The sequence below is a fragment of the Stegostoma tigrinum genome, chromosome 11, assembly GCF_030684315.1.
Source record: "Stegostoma tigrinum isolate sSteTig4 chromosome 11, sSteTig4.hap1, whole genome shotgun sequence".
In the NCBI taxonomy this organism is placed as follows: domain Eukaryota; kingdom Metazoa; phylum Chordata; class Chondrichthyes; order Orectolobiformes; family Stegostomatidae; genus Stegostoma; species Stegostoma tigrinum.
The window spans coordinates 17,636,018-17,654,598 of record NC_081364.1 but is presented as its reverse complement, the minus strand read 5'-3'; the positions used below and the strand labels follow the sequence as shown (position 1 = coordinate 17,654,598).

Here is an 18,581-nt window from a genome sequence, read left to right as displayed (position 1 = left end):
CTTTTACGTTTCTTCACTGTTCTTGGAGAAAATGCGTCTTCACACGGCCCTCAATTCTGGAGTTGTAGGCTGGTTCGCCGAGCTGACTGGTTTTCATGCAAACGTTTTGTCTCCCTTCTAGGTGACCTCTTCAGTGCTGTCTGATTTCTGTCAAAGCGCTGTTGCTCTGTCCCGCCCTGAATTTACTCTCTATTCTGCCCATTAGGCTGTGGCTGGCGAGGAATGCTAGTTTAAAATTATTCCTTAGTTGTCAGTTAACTATGGAGGGCTACCAACCACGGTCCTGTCTTGCTTTGCCTTTGCAGGGCTCACTGAACCCTGACTGGAATTTTACTCCTGCTTCAGGTCACAAAGCATTAAAAGCTAGTATTGAGCGTATCAAGTTTATCTTGTGCTTAATTCAACTTAAATAAATAAGGGTTGAAATTATGGAAGTACTGACAACAACCTTCCAAATCTGCTCCGATACAGTGACGCCACAGGACGGGAGAATTGCAAATGTTATACCTTATTCTATAATGACCTTGGAAAGTACATTCCAGTTAGTTTAACTTGTTTGTGCAGAAGCTTTCAGAAATAATGATCTGGGACAAAATGAACCATCACTTGAACGGATTTGACCTCTTCATTGAGGAAAGCCAGTGCATCCCAATTCTAATATGGAGTACGTTAGGGATAGTTTCCTAGAGCAAAATATCATGGACCCAAAACAGAAGTTGCTGGAAAAGCTCAGCAGGTCTGGCAGCATTTGTGAAGGAAAAAATAAGAGTTAACATTTCAGATCTGGTGACACTGTTCTGAGGATGGGTCATCGGACCCAAAACATTAACTCTTATCTTTTCCTCACAGATGCAACCAGACCTGCTGGGCTTTTTCAGCAACTTCTGTTTTTGTTCCTGATTTACATCATTTGCAGTTCTGTCGGTTTTTATGTCATGGACCCAACCAGAAAACAGGATACCTTGGTCCTGGTAATGTGTAATGAGGCAGGTTTAATACATAACCTGTGAATAAAAGATTTCTCCTGACCGCCCAAACCCTCCTGAAGAAGAAGTGATCATAATGTGATAGAATTTAATTTTAGATTCTGAGAGTGAGAAACTTGGGACAGAAACAGCTGTGTTTAACTTGAATTAAAGGAACAGCAACGTTTTCTGAGTTTTTTTGAAGCACTCTCAATCAGACTGGATAGAGGGGAGCTAGTAGATGTGTTGTACGTGAACTTCCAGAAGGCATTTGACATAGTACCTCTCAAGAGGTTAAGTCATAAGGTAAGAGCCCATAGTGTTCGACATAGTTTATTGGCATGGATAGAGAACTGGCTAATGGATAGAAAACAGTGGGTGGGGATAATAGGTTCTTTTTCATGTTGGTGACCTGTGACTAGTGGAGTTCTACAGGGATCATTGCTGGAACTACAACTGTTTATAGTATGTATTGATGACTGGGAAGGAAGCAAATGTACTAGGCCAAATTTGCAGACACTACAAAAGTCAGTGGAAAGGCAGATTGTGAGATGGTCACAAACCAGTCCAGAGAGACATTGATTAAATAAGTGGACAAAAATTTGGTAAATGCAGTACAATGTGGGAAAATGTAAAGTTCTTCACTTTTTGGAAGGTAGGAAAAAACAACAGTATTATTTAAGCGGAGAAAAATTACAGAAGCTGCAATACAAAGGGACCTTCAGGTACTTGTACATGAAACACAGAAAGTTGGCATGCAGGAATTCCTTACCATAGAGAGCTGTGGGAGGAGAGTCCTGATGTATTTTAAGGCTGAAATATATAGAATCCTGATCAGTAGAGGCATCCAGGGTTATGTGGCTAAGGGCAGTCCCACTAGTTTATTGTTCAAGTGCCCATTCTTTGAAATAAATGTCAAAATGTCTTAGATAGGTGGGAAATGAAAGCAGATGGGTGTGAAAGTGACTCTTTCTAGTAGGGGGAACGAGGAGACGCAATTTAAAATAAAAGACATGGTTGTGTAACTGGTACATGATCAGAGGCACCAGGAAGTGTGCGTGCACAAATCGTTAACGATGGCTGGGTAGTTTAAGAAAGTGGTTAATATCACACACCAGATCCTGAGATTTGAAATCAAGGTGTGGAGTATAAATGTAAGCGAGTTCTGGTGAAGCTATAATAAAAATGGGTTTGGCTTCAACCGGAGTATTGTGTCCCATCCTGGACACCACACATAAGGAAGGAAATGAAGGCGTTGGAGAAGGTGAGGAAAAGCATAGTTTGTTGGCTGAGGGACTTTCAGTTGTGTTGATGGATTTGAGAACTGGGTATTTTCTACTTGAGGAATAGAAGGTTGTGAGGAGATTTGATGAACAGTTTCAGAATCAAGATGTGCCTGGAGATAGGTGGGGAGAAACTGTTCTTGCTGAGAGAAGGGTCAGAAAACCAGAGAACCTTAACGTGAAAGGCAAAAGAACAAAGAGCAAGAAAAGAAATACATTGTGCTGTAATATTGCTAGGTGTGATTTATGATCAAATTTTATCTGGTCCTGGTGATTTGAAGTGCCTTGCGATTGCACTGAAGTTGCCATATAAGCATAGAAACTAGAAGTGGCCCTTTTATCCACCTGTACCATTCAATATGATCATGGCTGCCATATAAATGCCAGGTGTTTTGTTAAATTCACAGGGGTGCATTTTAGATAATTCTGAATGAGTAACAGTTAATGACAGCATTGGCATAGCAGGACCAGCTCTGTGACCTGTGCAATGTAAGTCTTTATAACTAGCCAAAGCTGATGATGTTTGAGTGGCTTATTTTACAATAGAGACAACTGGGGAAAAAATGTTTAGAACAGTGTAGACATCGTAAAACAAAAAAACAGGAATTGCTGGGAAAGCTCAGCAGGTCTGACAGCGTCTGTGGAGAGAGACGTGTGTTAGTGTTTTGGACCCAGTGACCCTTCCACAGAACTGGAGCGGAAATGTTAACTCTGATCTCTCTTTACAGATGCTAGCAGACCTGCTGAGTTTTATTTTAGTAATTTCTGTATTTGTTCCTGAATACCAGCATCCACAGTTCTTTCAGGGGTTTTTTTCTTTAAGACATTATGAAATTCTGATTTAAGGTAGGGGTTGTAGGGAAGGTTTAAGCAGGGAGTGTCACATGTTTCTGGAATGTTTTTATGGATTTTCTGGGAGCCCCTTTCCCAGTGTTTGGTTAGCAGAATTATTTGACAGATTGCATCTGAAAAAGTAGCAGGAATCACTCCGTATGGGTTGCTCTGTGACCTTATGCTGGCCCACAGGGAGGGTAGCACGGTGGCTCAGTGGTTAGCACTGCTGCCTCAAGGCACCAGGGAACGGGGTTCAATTCCAGCCTCGGGCGACTGTCTGTGTGGGTGCTCCAGTTTTCCCCCACAGTCCAAAGATGTGTAGGTTAGGTGGATCGGCCATGCTAAATTGCCTGGAGTGTCCAGGGATGTGCAAGTTGTGGTTTAGCCATAGGAAATATGGACCCAATGGCCTGTGTGCCAACAGGGGATTGCAGATGACCAATTGTCTTGGAGAGATTAAACACTTTGCAGATTGTCACAGCTCTGTCAGTGCACAAGATTCACCATTGAAGGTAATTCACCTGAAGCAGCATGTGACTTTGTTTGCCCTGTTGTAGGGTCTTGACGAGTCAGGTTCATTTGAACTATGAGGCCCGTCCCTGAAACTCAAACTAGCTGTGTGTTTGAGATGGAATTGGTCTGTCTTTCTCGGCTGTATCTGCTGTAGAAGTATTTGTCAATGTTAAATTATGTGGGGACATGCTTCAGAAGGAGGATTGATGAGGAAAATGGTGTGAATTTAAATGGCTTACAATCAATTTTATGCCTCCAATTATTAGATAACGCAGTCAAAGAAAATCTTCAATGAATAGTTTGGGGACTGAAGGTAGATCATAATTAAATCACACAAACCAGAAAGTTACTGTTCAATGTCTGTGTGTATTGAGTTAGACGAATCTCTGTCTTGATATCAAGAGCACAGTGTGTGGTATTAGCACGTCCTGCACTGCAACTCGGGATTTCACAACCTGCCAGAACCCCTCCTGATCTCTCACTACCTTGAAGTGGAAAATATATGGCCATTCCTTTGCCAGCCCTGCATCAAAATTCCAGTCCTCCCCTTCGAGCAGCATTGTGCCTGCATCCAACACACTACAGTTTTGGGGCAGTTAGAGATGGGCCACAAATGGTGACCTCACCAGCAGTGCTCACTTTTAATGAACAAATGCTTTTTTTAAAAAGATGGGTAAAATCAATCTCGATCCTTGCCTCTGTTAACAGCTGCTGGAGAAACTGTGCATGTACATGTCCAGTGATGAATGATTTAAGCTTGTGTGAAGACCCTTTTGGGCCCCATACACGGAAGAAACTTTGCTGCTTCGGGACTATGATGCTAGCCTGGTACTCCAGAGGATGTGGAAAGAATAAACTTAAAAATGGAAACAAAATACTTGTCATGCATTTGCATTAATTTTCTCTTTGAGAGAAGAGGGTCCAATTCTCATTTGTTCTTTCAGCTTTCCTGGACTGTTTATTTTTTTTAAAAATCTCCAGAAACAAAGGGCAACTTAGCAGTTCCTAACCAGAGTGCGGTGTGTTGGTTAGTTCATGGATAACATCTAACTGTTGAGCATAGAACATAGAAGAATACAGCACAGTACAGTACAGGCCCTTCGGCCCACAATGTTGTGCTGACCTATTATTGCTACTAAGAGCAATCTACCCTGCACACCCAACGTTTTATGATCCTCCTTGTGCCTATCCAAGAGTCGCTTGAAAGTCTATGAAGCCTGTTGTTTGTGAAAATGGAAGGGTTTTCTTGTCTGTTGTGTGGAGATCCAGCTCCATGAATGAAACAACTTGTTTTCTTCCTCTGGCTTAGGTTTTTGTGAAGCCATCCGGAGAGGCCGAGCAATATGCGACACTTGTAATCGAGCCCAATGCAGCAGTCAACAGTGACCTAGTGTTTGATCGTGAGCAGAAGCACCTTTATGTCACAACTCAGTTAAAGGTACATCTTCTGAAGTGAAGCCAAGTGCATGTTTCAAGCAGATTAAGACCAAGGGCAAGGGTTCCTCATCCTCCATCCAATGACAATGGAACCACTGGTGCTAGCTGGGTCAGCAGATTTAGAATGGATGTGTAAAGTGTAGTATTTTACTCATAACCTGGGAAAATGAGTTAAAATGTTTCAAGCATCTACTGTATGATAAAAATGAGATAGACAATGATTTGAGGAGCATTCCAGATTTAGACCCTTCGTAACATAGTTCAAACAGACAGGAAATGAATTGTTGGAGGGTAGGAGATGAACAGGGAATTACATTGATGGTACTCCCAATCAGATGAAGCAGAATAAAAGTGGAACAATGCCTGTACTTAAAATATTCCCAAGCTTATATATGATATTGAACATTGGGGAGGCACGGTGGCTCAGTTTTTAGCACTGCTACCTTTGGTTCCAGAGACCCGGGTTCAATTTCAGCCTCAGCCAACTCTGTGTGGAGTTTGCACGTTCTCCCTGTGTCTGCGCGGGTTTTCTCGAGGTACACTGGCTTCCTCACAATCCAAAGATGTGCGGGTTAAGTGAATTGGCCATGCTACGTTCACCATAGTGTCTAGGGATGTGCAAGCTAGCCATAGGAAATGCAGATTTACAAAGATAAGGTAGGGGGGGATTCTGGGTGGGATGCTCTTTGGAGAGTCACTGTGGACTGAACAGGCTGAATGACCTGCTTCCACACTGTTGGGATCCTCCGATAATAAACCTGTACAGAAATACAGAAACAATGTTTGGCTTCTGAAAAACAATGGAAGATCACGAGTTGCAGCAGGCAAGCCTCTGTTCGTGGAGACAAAGGGTTCAGTGCTCTTCTCTTTTGAGGTTTCAATGCTGGTAGCTCAGCATGGGTCAAAGCTTTGTCAAATAAATTAATACTTTCCTTTGGTGTCCTTTTGATGAGTCTTGAATTTAATTTGTTATTTCAAGTCATGTCCTCAACGTGACTTAGTGTGGGCAGCTGCACTTGGAGGAAGGGAACCTGCAGTTGGAGGAAGGGAACCGGATCCTGGTTGCAGTGCCAGTGTCAGGACTGAGAGTTCGATTCACTGGTTAGCAGAAGGTGTTATTCAGCAATATTGGGGCAGAAGATTTGGGGATATGAATCCCAGAGGCTCAAGTTGTTAAGAGATTTTCTTAATTCATTCATGGCACTTGGGTATCACTGACTGGGCCAGTATCCCTTGTTGCTCGTGAGAAGGTGGTGATGAGCTGCCTCCTTGGACTGCTGCAATCTGTTTCCTGTGGTTGACCCATGTATCTTTCTGGAGGTAGGTGCAAGATTTTGACCCAGCAATGCCAAGGGAATAGTGATGTATTTCCAAGCCAGAACGGTGAGTGGCTTGGACAGAATCTTGCAGGGTTGTGGTGTTCACCTGTCTGTTGCCCTGCCCTTAAGGATTCTATTAATCAGGGTCTTGGAAGGTGATGGAGAAGGAGCCTTGTTGAGTTTCTGCAGTGCATCTTGAGAATAGTACATGCTGATGCTACTGAATGTCAGTGGTGGAGGAAGTGGATGTTTGTGGGTATGGTGCCAATCGAACGGGCCGTTTCGTCTTAGAGGCATCAAGCTTCCTGAGTATTGTTGGAGCTGCGTCCATCGAGGCAAGTGGGGAGTATTCCATCACACTCCTGACTTGTGCCTGGTAGATGACGGACAGGTTCTGGGGGAGTCACTCAGTGATTTACTTGCTACAACATTCCTACCCTCTGACTTACTCTAGCATCAGTGCATTTCCACATGGGCTTCGATAATTACTGTTAGTCGGGCGCTGATGGAGGAAGGGCGGCCATCGACCCCCTCATAGAAGATTGAAGCTGCCTGTGTGAGTCGCTGATCTTCCGTCCCCCTCAAAAACAGGTTAAATTGAGGAAAATGTCTCGACAATAACACATGAAGACCAGTTTTGTGTCACTGTTTAGCAATTCTCATTTAAGGTGCTGAAGCTACCCGTGAGTGAGTGCTCCAAGTACACTGACTGCCAATCCTGCCTCGTAGCGAGGGACCCATACTGCGGCTGGTGCATACTTCAGGGCAGGTAAGTCACATAAAAAGGTGGACCGATTATTCCATCCCTCAGATTTTGTCGCCTTCACCATGCATTCGTGGGTTTGAGGTGTTAGCCAGAGGCCGCAGTGGGAGAAAGACAGTAGATGCTGAAATCGATGCCTGGGGAGATGTTAGCCAGAGGCTGCATAAAGATGGAGAGGGAGATGGTGGGGGTACCAGCTGCCAATGTCACTAACAGGAGGCACTGAATGCAGAGGTGCTGATAGGAAGAAAGAAGCAGCTTGTGAACTAAAAATGACCTGTGCCCAGGTGATAGTTTAAGCCAATTTTTAAACTGGTTTGAATTAGCTAAGTTCTACAAAAAGTGAGAAAGATGAGGTCATGCTAAAGCCTTATTTGGGTGAGAAATATTGAGGTAATGCTACCTGAGTCTCTGGGCCAGGGCCAATAAGGTAAAGGCATACAATAAATGAATTAACGTGAGCCAACGGGGAGAAGACAGCACAACCTGAGAGAGATAGAATAAAATGAAGACACTGGGGCATGAAGGCATTGAAAACTCTGGAGACCAACCATAGCAGAAGCAGACCCTACGTCAAGGATGTGGTGATATAAAGTGCAGCACGTCAGCCCTCATCACCAGCCGACAGCTATCCTCATCAGGTATTAGCTTTTATATTATGTGACTACTTGGGGAGTGTCAGAGGGCCCTAGAGGGTGTACAAGTTCATCCTAGTTTGGTTTGTGTGACAATATGTAGGGCCTAGTAGGGCAGACACACATATACCAACAAAATGAGGGAACCTTCCTGGAAATGGTGATGGTCCAATGCTAGTAATTGCAATAATACACAATCATAAGTAAGATTAATGTTTAGCACAACACTTCACTTAGCAAGGATGCTAACGTTAGCTGGCAACGAAGCCACTCTTTGTTCCACTCCCAGCCGTTGACTCCATCTATACTTCCCGCAGCATTGAGAAAGCAGCTTACGTAATCAAATATCCCTCGCACCCTGGTTATATTCTCTTCTGCACACTTCTGTCAGGCAAAATGTACAAAAGTTTGTACACGTATGAACAGATTCAAGAACAACTTCTTCCCTGCTGTTATCAGACTTTTAAATGGACCTGTCAAATGTTAATATAGATCTTTCTCTGCACCTTCTTGGCTGCTGTAACATTGTATCCTGCACTCTGTTACCCTGATGCACTTGTACAGTACGATTCGGCCATAAAACATGTAAGACAACACTTTTCACTACACCTTGGTACAAATGACAGTAATCAATCAAATCATTGCTTCTCATGCTGTGATTTGCACTGCGTATCAGCAGTTCCAGCACAGGCCCAACATTCTAGCCTTGCTATCAGTGATGTGGAGGTGTTGGACTGGGGTGGATGAGGTCCAAATTCACACAACACCAGGTTATAGTCCAACAGGTTTATTTGAAGACACCAGCTTTCAGACGCTCACTCCTCTGACCATTGATAACTGAAGAAGGAATGGAATCTCTAAAGCTTGCGTCTTCAAATAAACCTGTTGGACCATAACCTGGAGTTGTGTGATCGGTGATACGTTGCAGTTTTGGGTCTAGCTTTCACTGTCTTCAAACACTTGCTTTGGGCTGTTCCCACTTGTCAAAAAATTATATAGATAGGAATATCTCTTGTAAACTTCTATAAGCTACTGATGGCCACGTGAGAATTATGAGACACCCCATGAGCATTGTGATTTCACGAGTTAAGTGCATTGGTCGGGAGTGGAAGATGGATTTCAATTAAAATAAATGTCATGGAAAATGCAAAATCTGATGCGCAGGCACATATTAGGAATATTAGCAAAACTAGGAATGTATTTTAATGTTATAATTCATCATTCACTGAAAATTTTCAATTAGTACAAATCTACAAGCATTGGGATATAATTTGAGATTGTATGATGATAAATTAAAGCTTTTTAAGCCATTTATTCCTCAGTAATGGGGCAGTGTTTAGAATCATGTGTGCAATTTATGACATTTTATTGTTTGAAGGGGGTCTGGTGATTCGTTAAATGATCAGATTTAAGAGTCCAACCTACGCGTGTCTGCTTGCAGAAATCTTTATATTTGGATTGGAAAATTGAAAAGAATAAGACCTAACATTTTAAAGTATTGAGAAGATAAGGCGAATACGTGAACAGTTTATTTAAGTTGGATTATGAACATAGATGCAGAGGACAGGAACGGAGGAAAAAAATGCATGAAGCTTGAATGAGATTAGAGATCAGAATAGTTTCTAATCGCCTGTGAAATAAATGATGATTGTATTAAATGTTAGCAAAACAAAGCTGTGTTAGCTTTTAACTTAAAGAAGTTGATAACTATTGAAAGACCTTTGAAATGCTGACATTTTGCAAAGCATTGATGATCTATGATGGTTCTTGCAATTGGACAAATGTCATGTCAAAGAAGAAACTGGTTGAAGGATGATACAAAATGTGATAGGTAGGAGAGCATTTTAGGAATTCCAACAGTGAAGCTTCAGACACCAGGAATGTATGTAGGAAATTCAGGATTAAACCCCAATTATTTGCAGTCGTTCACTCCCATAAATGCTCCCAGTAGGAAAAGGACAGGTTGATAGAATTAGCCCAATAGTATGTAAATTCTTTACCTTGGGAGAACGGGCATTTTTTTTAAAAAGCAATGTTCTGGATGAGTTCAATGGAGTCCATGAAATAGTTAAATCTGGAATGTGAACAGTGGGTCAAATATGTGATCTCTAACTTCCTGTGCAAAACTCCCTGCTTAATTATCCAAAAGTGCATTCCTGTCATGGTCACTTACATCACTGTCTCGAACTGCAAGGTCAGAATTCTGCCAGATTATTATTTGAAATGGGATGGTCAGTAAGCTGCAACAGTATGGAATTCACCTTTTGAAGCTCTTGAATGTGTTGGCGATGTGCAGTCTTGAGTACTAGGCTAGAAGCTGAAAGATCCAGCAGTAATTCACTGAGCAATTTTTGGAGCTGACCAATTACTTCAAACATTTGGATCAATGTGTTCATTTCAACATTCCTCTCACTGTTGATGCTTGCGCAACTTTATGGCTCAATATGAATGTACCGCATGGTGTTGATGCAGCCTTCATTTCTGCCAATAGGTGCTGTCGGAGGTCAGAGTGTGAAAGGGCTGAGGAAGGTGTCCAGTGGCTGTGGAGCTATGAGGAAGGCCGACAGTGTCTGAGAGTGCAGACTCTGACCCCAGCTAATATCAGCAGAGAAGAGCAAAAACAGGTGAGTGTGTGAGTGGATGGGAACGTCAGAATGCAATCACTAACACATCTAGTTGAGCATCCATGTGGTAAAATTCCTTGCTGGCGGGGTTAATAATTTCAGGCAGGCGAAGAAGAGTAGAATTAGATATACTGAGACTGCTCAAAGTTATTGTTCCAGAAAATATTTAGACAGCGTAATTTCAATGGAAATAGGTGGTACATCTACGACTTGTTTAGAGATTTGTATTTGAACAGAATTGTCAGTTAAACTGAGGCCCTAGCTCCCCACATGGTCAGTCTATTTAACTCCGTTTCACTGGTAAACAAAAAAAATGTGGTTGCTAAGTACGCAGAGCATAAGTGCTTTAATAGGGATCTCAACAAAGTGATGGACTATCTTCAGTTACTTCAAGGTTAATAAACATCTGGCCCATTACTCATTCACTACTATTTCACAAGGGCCCAAGTATCTCTACTTTAGTCTTAGCGGTATTGGGCAGACAAAGTTGAGACCACTGACATCATCTATCATCATCTTGCTCTGTTGCCTTGATTTTTGGGCATGTTAAGGCTGCTTTCCAAAGCTTGTATCACTCCCCTTGAATAAGGAATTGTTCAACTTTACAGTTAACTATTTCAGCCATGTCTGTGTCAGGGCATGTGTCACGGCAAATGCTGTATCACTAGTAAGCCTCTTGCTAAGACAATGAAGCTTCAGGTAAGCTTACCCTTTAAATTGTAGTCTCCTACCTCTTTGTTGTCATACTTAGTTCTGCATGCCCACCTCATTGTCTTACTCAAATACTAATTTTAAAAATGTGATATATCTGTTTCCCTCCTGTTCTCCAGTTGTCCCAGTTTGGAAACAAACTTTGCAGTAAACAATGATCAGCTTCTAGGTTTTTTCGCATTGTAAAACTCCTGCACTTTGAATAACATATTCAGTGGAATAACCCCACAGTGGCGGTATCATGTCAATAAGTCACCCTTTATTTACGTCTTTGTATTCCTTGACACTGGTCTGGCTTCTTCAGAACTGGCTCCTAGAATAAATAGAACCTCATGCACTCCTGTTTATTTTTTATTTAATTTAACTAACTTTTCTAATCAACCTGTTCAGAGCTGTTATTACGCTACTCTGGAGCAGGTGGGTCTTGAACCTGGGCACCTCAGCCCAGCAGGAAGGACTCTATCTGTGCACCACAAGAGCCCCTATGGCACTCCTGTATATGTCTGTCAACCAGACTCCCGGAATGGACCAGGTTAACAGCCCCAGTTGAGGAACTCCTATTCTGTGAGATTCATTTGGCTTACCTCATTCCAATCACTACATTCAGGGTTGTATGTGTTACCAAGTAGCAAATGTCAACATGTAACTGAGCAATGATTGCCGGACAAAACATGATGTTGCGGGATGTCCTCCTTTATTCAGGTTGTATTTTTCTGCCTTGTCCGTAGGTACTTGTGAAGGTTGTTGACTTGCCTGTTCTTGCCAAGGGTGAGTCTTACACCTGTCTGTTTGATGATTACTCCAGTCCTGCAGAAATTACTGGGAGAGGTGTGGCTTGTTTGACCCCCAACATCCAGCAACTTCCACGAACCAAACCTGGAACAGGTGTGTGTCAGAAATTGGGAAAATACAAAGATTGCTTGTTTCAGGGAACAGGGATCTGATTACCAACAATACTTTTACATTGTCCTTAGTGTCATAAAACTGCAGTGGAACAGTGCCACAATTCACTGTTTGAGCTTTCATGTAAAGTGTGATGGGTGGACAATTTGGAGTGATTAACAGTGCACTGCTTGGGTGTCCGAATGAGTGGAATACTGTAAGAGGCTATTGTCCAGACTTTTAAAGTGAAGGTTTGTGAAACTTTGAGGAAGTTTACATGCTCCCATTCCAGACCCACAATGCTTAACTCTCTCTCTCGTTTGTTTTTTCTCTCTCTCGTTTGTTTTTTCTCTCTCTCGTTTGTTTTTTCTCTCTCTCGTTTGTTTTTTCTCTCTCTCGTTTGTTTTTTCTCTCTCTCGTTTGTTTTTTCTCTCTCTCGTTTGTTTTTTCTCTCTCTCGTTTGTTTTTTCTCTCTCTCGTTTGTTTTTTCTCTCTCTCGTTTGTTTTTTCTCTCTCTCGTTTGTTTTTTCTCTCTCGTTTGTTTTTTCTCTCTCTCGTTTGTTTTTTCTCTCTCTCGTTTGTTTTTTCTCTCTCTCGTTTGTTTTTTCTCTCTCTCGTTTGTTTTTTCTCTCTCTCGTTTGTTTTCTCTCTCTAGTTTGCGTTCTCTCTAGTTTGCGTTCTCTCTAGTTTGCGTTCTCTCTAGTTTGCGTTCTCTCTAGTTTGCGTTCTCTCTAGTTTGCGTTCTCTCTAGTTTGCGTTCTCTCTAGTTTGCGTTCTCTCTAGTTTGCGTTCTCTCTAGTTTGCGTTCTCTCTAGTTTGCGTTCTCTCTAGTTTGCGTTCTCTCTAGTTCGCGTTCTCTCTAGTTCGCGTTCTCTCTAGTTCGCGTTCTCTCTAGTTCGCGTTCTCTCTAGTTCGCGTTCTCTCTAGTTCGCGCGCTCTCTAGTTCGCGCGCTCTCTAGTTCGCGCGCTCTCTAGTTCGCGCGCTCTCTAGTTCGCGCGCTCTCTAGTTCGCGCGCTCTCTAGTTCGCGCGCTCTCTAGTTCGCGCGCTCTCTAGTTCGCGCGCTCTCTCGTTCGCGCGCTCTCTCGTTCGCGCGCTCTCTCGTTCGCGCGCTCTCTCGTTCGCGCGCTCTCTCGTTCGCGCGCTCTCTCGTTCGCGCGCTCTCCCTCACTCGAGCACATACAGAGACACACAAACTACAGGTTGCACTTTGCAGGCAGACTGTTTTATACGTTGGTGTAGTGTTAGGACTGGTATCAGAATTAGGGCAGACGCACCCACAGGCAACAGCCCTCTGATTACATTTCATGAATACCTCCAGAAGATGAACCAGTATTGGAGTTTAGCGAAAAAGCATTAATTCCATTAGATAATCAATTATTGCCAAAATGTCTGCTTGATTTATACACAATTGTTTCTTGAATGAAAAGCGTGCATGTCTGTCATGATTTCAAGGCCTCCCAATGTGCTGTACAGTCAGTACAATACCTTCTCAAAGTGTAGGACCTCTTGTCATGCAAGAAATGTAGCAGCCAATTTGGGCATGATAAACTCTGCCAGAAAATCCAGGTGTCAATCACCAGATCATCTGTGCAAGTGATGAAAGATTGGCCAGGATTCCCGTCATAATCATTTTGTCTTAATTCAGGTGCCTTGAGATTTGTACGTCCAGCTCAGAGGGAGTTTGATACATCTGACAATGCAGCACTCTGACAATATATTGAAAATGTGTAAATGTTGTGCTTAATTCTTTGAATTTGTTTTCTCCTTTCTTTTTTTTTCCTTTGTGTCTCGGTCTTGGGCTCTCGCGGCTCGGTCTCTCTCTGCCTGCCTGTCTCCGCCTCTCTCCTCGGGTCTCTCTGCCTGCCCGTCTCCATCTCTCTCTCTCTCTCTCTCTCTCTCTCTCTCTCTCTCTCTCTCTCTCTCTCTCTCTCTCTCGTCTTTTTCTCTCCTCTCTCTCTCTCTCTCTCTCTCTCTCTCTCTCTCTCTCTCTCTCTTTTTGCTCTCTCTCTCTCTCTCTCTCTCTCTCTCTCTCTCTCTCTCTTCTCTCTCTCTCTCTCCTCTCCTCTCTCTCTCTCTCTCTCTCTCTCTCTCTCTCCTCTCTCCTCTCTCTCTCTCTCTCTCTCTCTCTCTCTCAATCCTGGCTTCCTTGTGGGTGCCATTAGTTGAGTTTCTCAATCTTTCCCTTGGTTACCGATGAATGTGGCTAGTGTAAAGAAAGTTCTGATCTTTGTAATCTCCTTACAGACCATGTGACTGTCACATTACAAGTAATGTTCTTTAACATCACACTGACAGCAGAGAACTCCCTCTATGACTGCAGTGCAGTCCAACAGCTCTCCAGAAATTTTCCGTAAGTGTTTTCAATTTTTATTTTGAGCAAAGAAAATCAAGATGACAAACAAACACTCCAAACTAAAAAGAGAAAGTTGAAAACTGGATAAGCTCGTTTCAATTTTGAAGTAGAGACATAATGGACTTGAAACATTAACAGATGCTATTGGACATACTGAGTTCCTCCAGCACTTTTTTCCCCAAGATTTCTAGCATCTGTAGTATTTTGCGTTAAAAGTAAATCCAATGCTGATTCAACATTTGGTTCTATGCAGTTGAGTGTACTGCCATGGTACCAATAAAATCACCTCTTTTAATTTTACTTTTGTTTTTTTTCAAATGTATTTATTCATACAATGTATAAAAGTACATTTAATAACAGTTCTGATTTGACGCTGCATTGAGTATGATACAGATTGGTTTCTTTCAGTACAATACTTGATGTGCCTCACTACATTTGCCTATAAATGTTATATTTATAATGTGTGTTCATTTTTAATGCCAGATACTCTCTGGTCCACATAGCATTACTGCTGATGTTACCAAGCTACTTGAAGAGTGGCACAATAATGCAATTAATCTGCAGTGACTCAGTCCAGAGCCAACCTTCTTCTCATTCCAAAGCAAAAACAGAAATTGCTGGAGAAACTCAGCAGGCCTGGCATCATTCGTGGACAGAAAGTGGAGTTGATGTTCTGGTTCCAGTGACCCTTCTTCAGAACTAGAGACGGATGGGGTGAAAGAGTGAGAAGATAAGTGGAGACGGATCATTGAAGGACAGATTGTCCCAGCACCCCTGCTATGGCGTCACGTTGTAATCTCCTTAAACCCATTAATTCTCTGAAATACATACAGTCATCAGCTTTCTCCCCCTCAATCATGCCTGATTTTAATTGGCCTATCATTGGTAGCCAGGCCTTTTTGGCCACCTAGGCCTTAAGGTTTGAAATTCCTTCCCTAAATCTATCTTTCCTCTATTATGATGCTCACAGGGTTTGAGTTATCAGAAGAGGCTGGATCTACTGGAACTTTTTTCATCGGAGTGTAGGAGGTTGAGAGGTGACCTTTATAGAGGTTCATGAAATCATGAGTGGTATAGCTAAGGTGGGGGACTTTCAAGACTAGGGGACATATTTTTAAGGTGAGAGGACAGAGTGGTTTTTGTACAGAATGAACTTGCAGAGGATGTGGTGGATGTGGGCGCAGTTACAACATCTAAAAGGCACTTCGATAAGAATAAGAAATTATTGGAGGGATATGGGCCAAGTGCAGGCAGGTGGGACTGGTTTAGATTTGGGATTATGGTTGGCATGGATTGGCTGGACGAAGGGTCTGTATCCCTGCTGGTGTGACTTTCTGACTTTGACTGAGGTTTTCATTGGCTGACGCAGCTGAGTCCTCGAGGCAGTTCATCCATGATCGTATTGTGTATTGGAGCCAGTTTGTGTCAGCTGAATGGGCTACCCCCATTCCTATTTTTGATGTTCTTATGAGTCAATTACTACCGTGTGGCATGGTGTTGAATTTTATTTTATAGCTGCCCTGTGGAGTACACCGGGAAGCTTTACTGCATTACAAATACTTTTATAAAAATATAGCATTTTCCACTGTGTAAATTCACGAGGTGGGCTTCGGGACCAAAGTGAATTAGCCACCAAGAAATTCCATAATGTTCACTTGGTCATTAAAGGATGCAGAGAACTTGCAGTTGATTTCCGAACAATCAGGAGCGTTTAAAATTTTCGGATGTGTTTTTCATTTCTGCCACCCAGTGACAGATGTGCAATGATCCTCAACAGGGCGAGAGCCCCGGTTTCTCAGTCTCCCTGCCATTGATATTGAATATATTTAGAAGCATAGAAGCATAGAACAATACAGCGCAGAACAGGCCCTTCGGCCCTCGATGTTGCGCCGACCTGTGAACTAATCTAAGCCCCTCTCCCTACACTATCCAATCATTATCCATATGCTTATCCAAGGACTGTTTAAATGCCCCTAATGTGGCTGAGTTAACTACATTGGCAGGCAGGGCGTTCCACGCCCTTACCACTCTCTGAGTAAAGAACCTGCCTCTGACATCTGTCTTAAATCTATCACCCCTCAATTTGTAGCTATGCCCCCTCGTACAATTTGACATCATCATCCTCGGAAAAAGTCTCTCACTGCCCACCCTATCTAATCCTCTGATCATCTTGTAGGTCTCTATTAAATCCCCTCTTAGCCTCCTTCTCTCCAATGAGAACAGACCCCAGTCCCTCAGCCTTTCTTCATAGGGCCTGCACTCCAGACCAGGCAACATCCTGGTAAATCTCCTCTGCACCTTTTCCAATGCTTCCACATCCTTCCTGTAATGGGGCGATCAGAACTGCACGCAATATTCTAAATGACGCCACACTAGCGTTTTGTACAGTTGCAGCATGACATCACGGCTCCGGAACTCAATCCCTCTATTAATAAAAGCTAAAACACTGTAAGCCTTCTTAACAGCACTATCAACCTGGGTGGCAACTTTCAGGGATCTATGTACATGGACACCAAGATCCCTCTGCACATCTACACTACCAAGAATCTTTCCATTGACCTGGAATTCTGCCTTCCTATAATTCCTCCCAAAGTGACGATGGAGGAAGCAATGGCCTAATGGTATTATTGTTGGACTCTTAGTCCAAAGACCCAGATAATGTTACAGGGGCCTGGGTTCAAATCCTGTCACAGCAGATGGTGGAATTCGAATTCCATAAATTGCCTGGAATTAAGAATCTAATGATAACCATTTAACGATCATCTTTCTCTTCCTGCTGCCTGTCTAGGTGTCGTGGATGTGTGAGCAGTCAATGGGGGTGTAACTGGTGTGTGCTTCAGCATCATTGCACCCACAACACTACCTGTGAGGGCGAGGTGATCATTTTTAATGAGAATGTAAGTGTTCTATGGTAAGGACTGGTCACACTTCCTGGTTAGAAAAGGAAAAGTTACCACATGTTGCCAAGTGCCCCCTGTTTGAAACCTTTATGCCTCCTTGATGAGGACAGGGTGATATTTGTCTGCGATGGCAACGTTAGCAGAATATTCGCAGTTTGAGGTCGTGCATGGATGGTCATTTTGGAGGCGGTTCACGTCACCGTGGAATGAATGCATTACCAGTGGAGGGGCAGAGAGAATTTGCAGATAAAAAAGAATTGAATCTGGGACTTCTGAGCAGTGTGCTGCAAGTGAAAGTTGCTGATTGTCTCCTGCAATTTTGTTTCTTTATTCTGCGTCTTCTCACACGTTTTTCCCAATCTCCGGGAATAGTGCAGAAATGTAGGAAGGATAATTGGCTGATTATCAACCCAGTAAGCTGCTTCATGAATACTTTTTCTGGTGTGAAATGTCCTGCAACAGAATTTGAGCCTGGAGCTACTGGCTCTGAAGCAGGAACACCATAGCCACCACCTAGTGTTCAGTTCCGGGCATCACATTATAAAATGGATTTCTTACCCCGTGTGAACTAACCAGGCTAATGTTAAGTTGTCAGGACCAAGCTTGTTTTTTTTTCTGAAGTTTAGAAGGTTATGGGATGATCTCATTGCAGGATATGATTCCAATTGTATTCCAGTGCATGGATGCGTAACCTTAAAACCAGAGGTAGGTCTTTCTTCTTCAAATGCAGCATGATGGGAAGCGAAAATCCATTCCCCTCATTATCTTTTGAGGCTGAAGCAAATGAAATTTTGAAACAAATGTTTGATAGTGTTTTGTGATGAAACACACACAATTAAACAGCAGAACAGATTCAGGGCATTGAATTACCACCTACTCTTGCTTTGGTTGAATGAACTGAACTTTGAATCGTGAGGTAGGTAAGAGGCATAGTTCATGGGTGATCACAGGCCTATCAGTAGCAAAGGACACAACTGGTTATCTAGTCTGAGGAGCACCGCTGGACATCAGTCATAGGCCAGGGGTAAGGAGGCAGGTCGCTGCTTCAACTTGGTCAGACAAGGCATCAAGACTGCACTCTTTACAAGAGTCCAAACCATATACCAGCCATCTAGCCAACTGAGCTAACCGGCCCCTTTGTAAATAGACATTTTGTTTTCAATTTGACTGTGGGATATTTGAGAACTGTTTGTAGAACGATACAGGAAATGTGGAGCTAGGAACCTGTTGGTGTATCTCCATGACTACTTAACTGCTGAAGACCTGGAATTGAAAATCGCAGGGATCTGGTGATTAGCAGGGCCCTACTTATCCTTGCCCTGCAAAGTGTATGTAAATGGGCAGGTGCCTCTTGTTTAAG

The 18,581-nt window shown here is 42.9% G+C and overlaps 1 protein-coding gene across 5 annotated transcripts in view; it reads left to right on the top strand.

Moving 5' to 3' along the window:
- The window catches only part of plxnb1b (plexin b1b), a 245,154-nt gene that overhangs the window by 153,679 nt on the left and 72,894 nt on the right, over positions 1-18,581 (top strand). For all 5 annotated transcript variants that reach the window (XM_059649799.1, XM_059649798.1, XM_059649801.1 and 2 more), the window contains 6 exons: positions 4,905-5,033; positions 7,020-7,120; positions 10,241-10,373; positions 11,813-11,969; positions 14,213-14,318; positions 17,110-17,218. In XM_059649799.1, the coding sequence (XP_059505782.1) occupies positions 4,905-5,033; positions 7,020-7,120; positions 10,241-10,373; positions 11,813-11,969; positions 14,213-14,318; positions 17,110-17,218 (735 nt within the window). The remainder of the gene's footprint in view (positions 1-4,904; positions 5,034-7,019; positions 7,121-10,240; positions 10,374-11,812; positions 11,970-14,212; positions 14,319-17,109; positions 17,219-18,581) is intronic.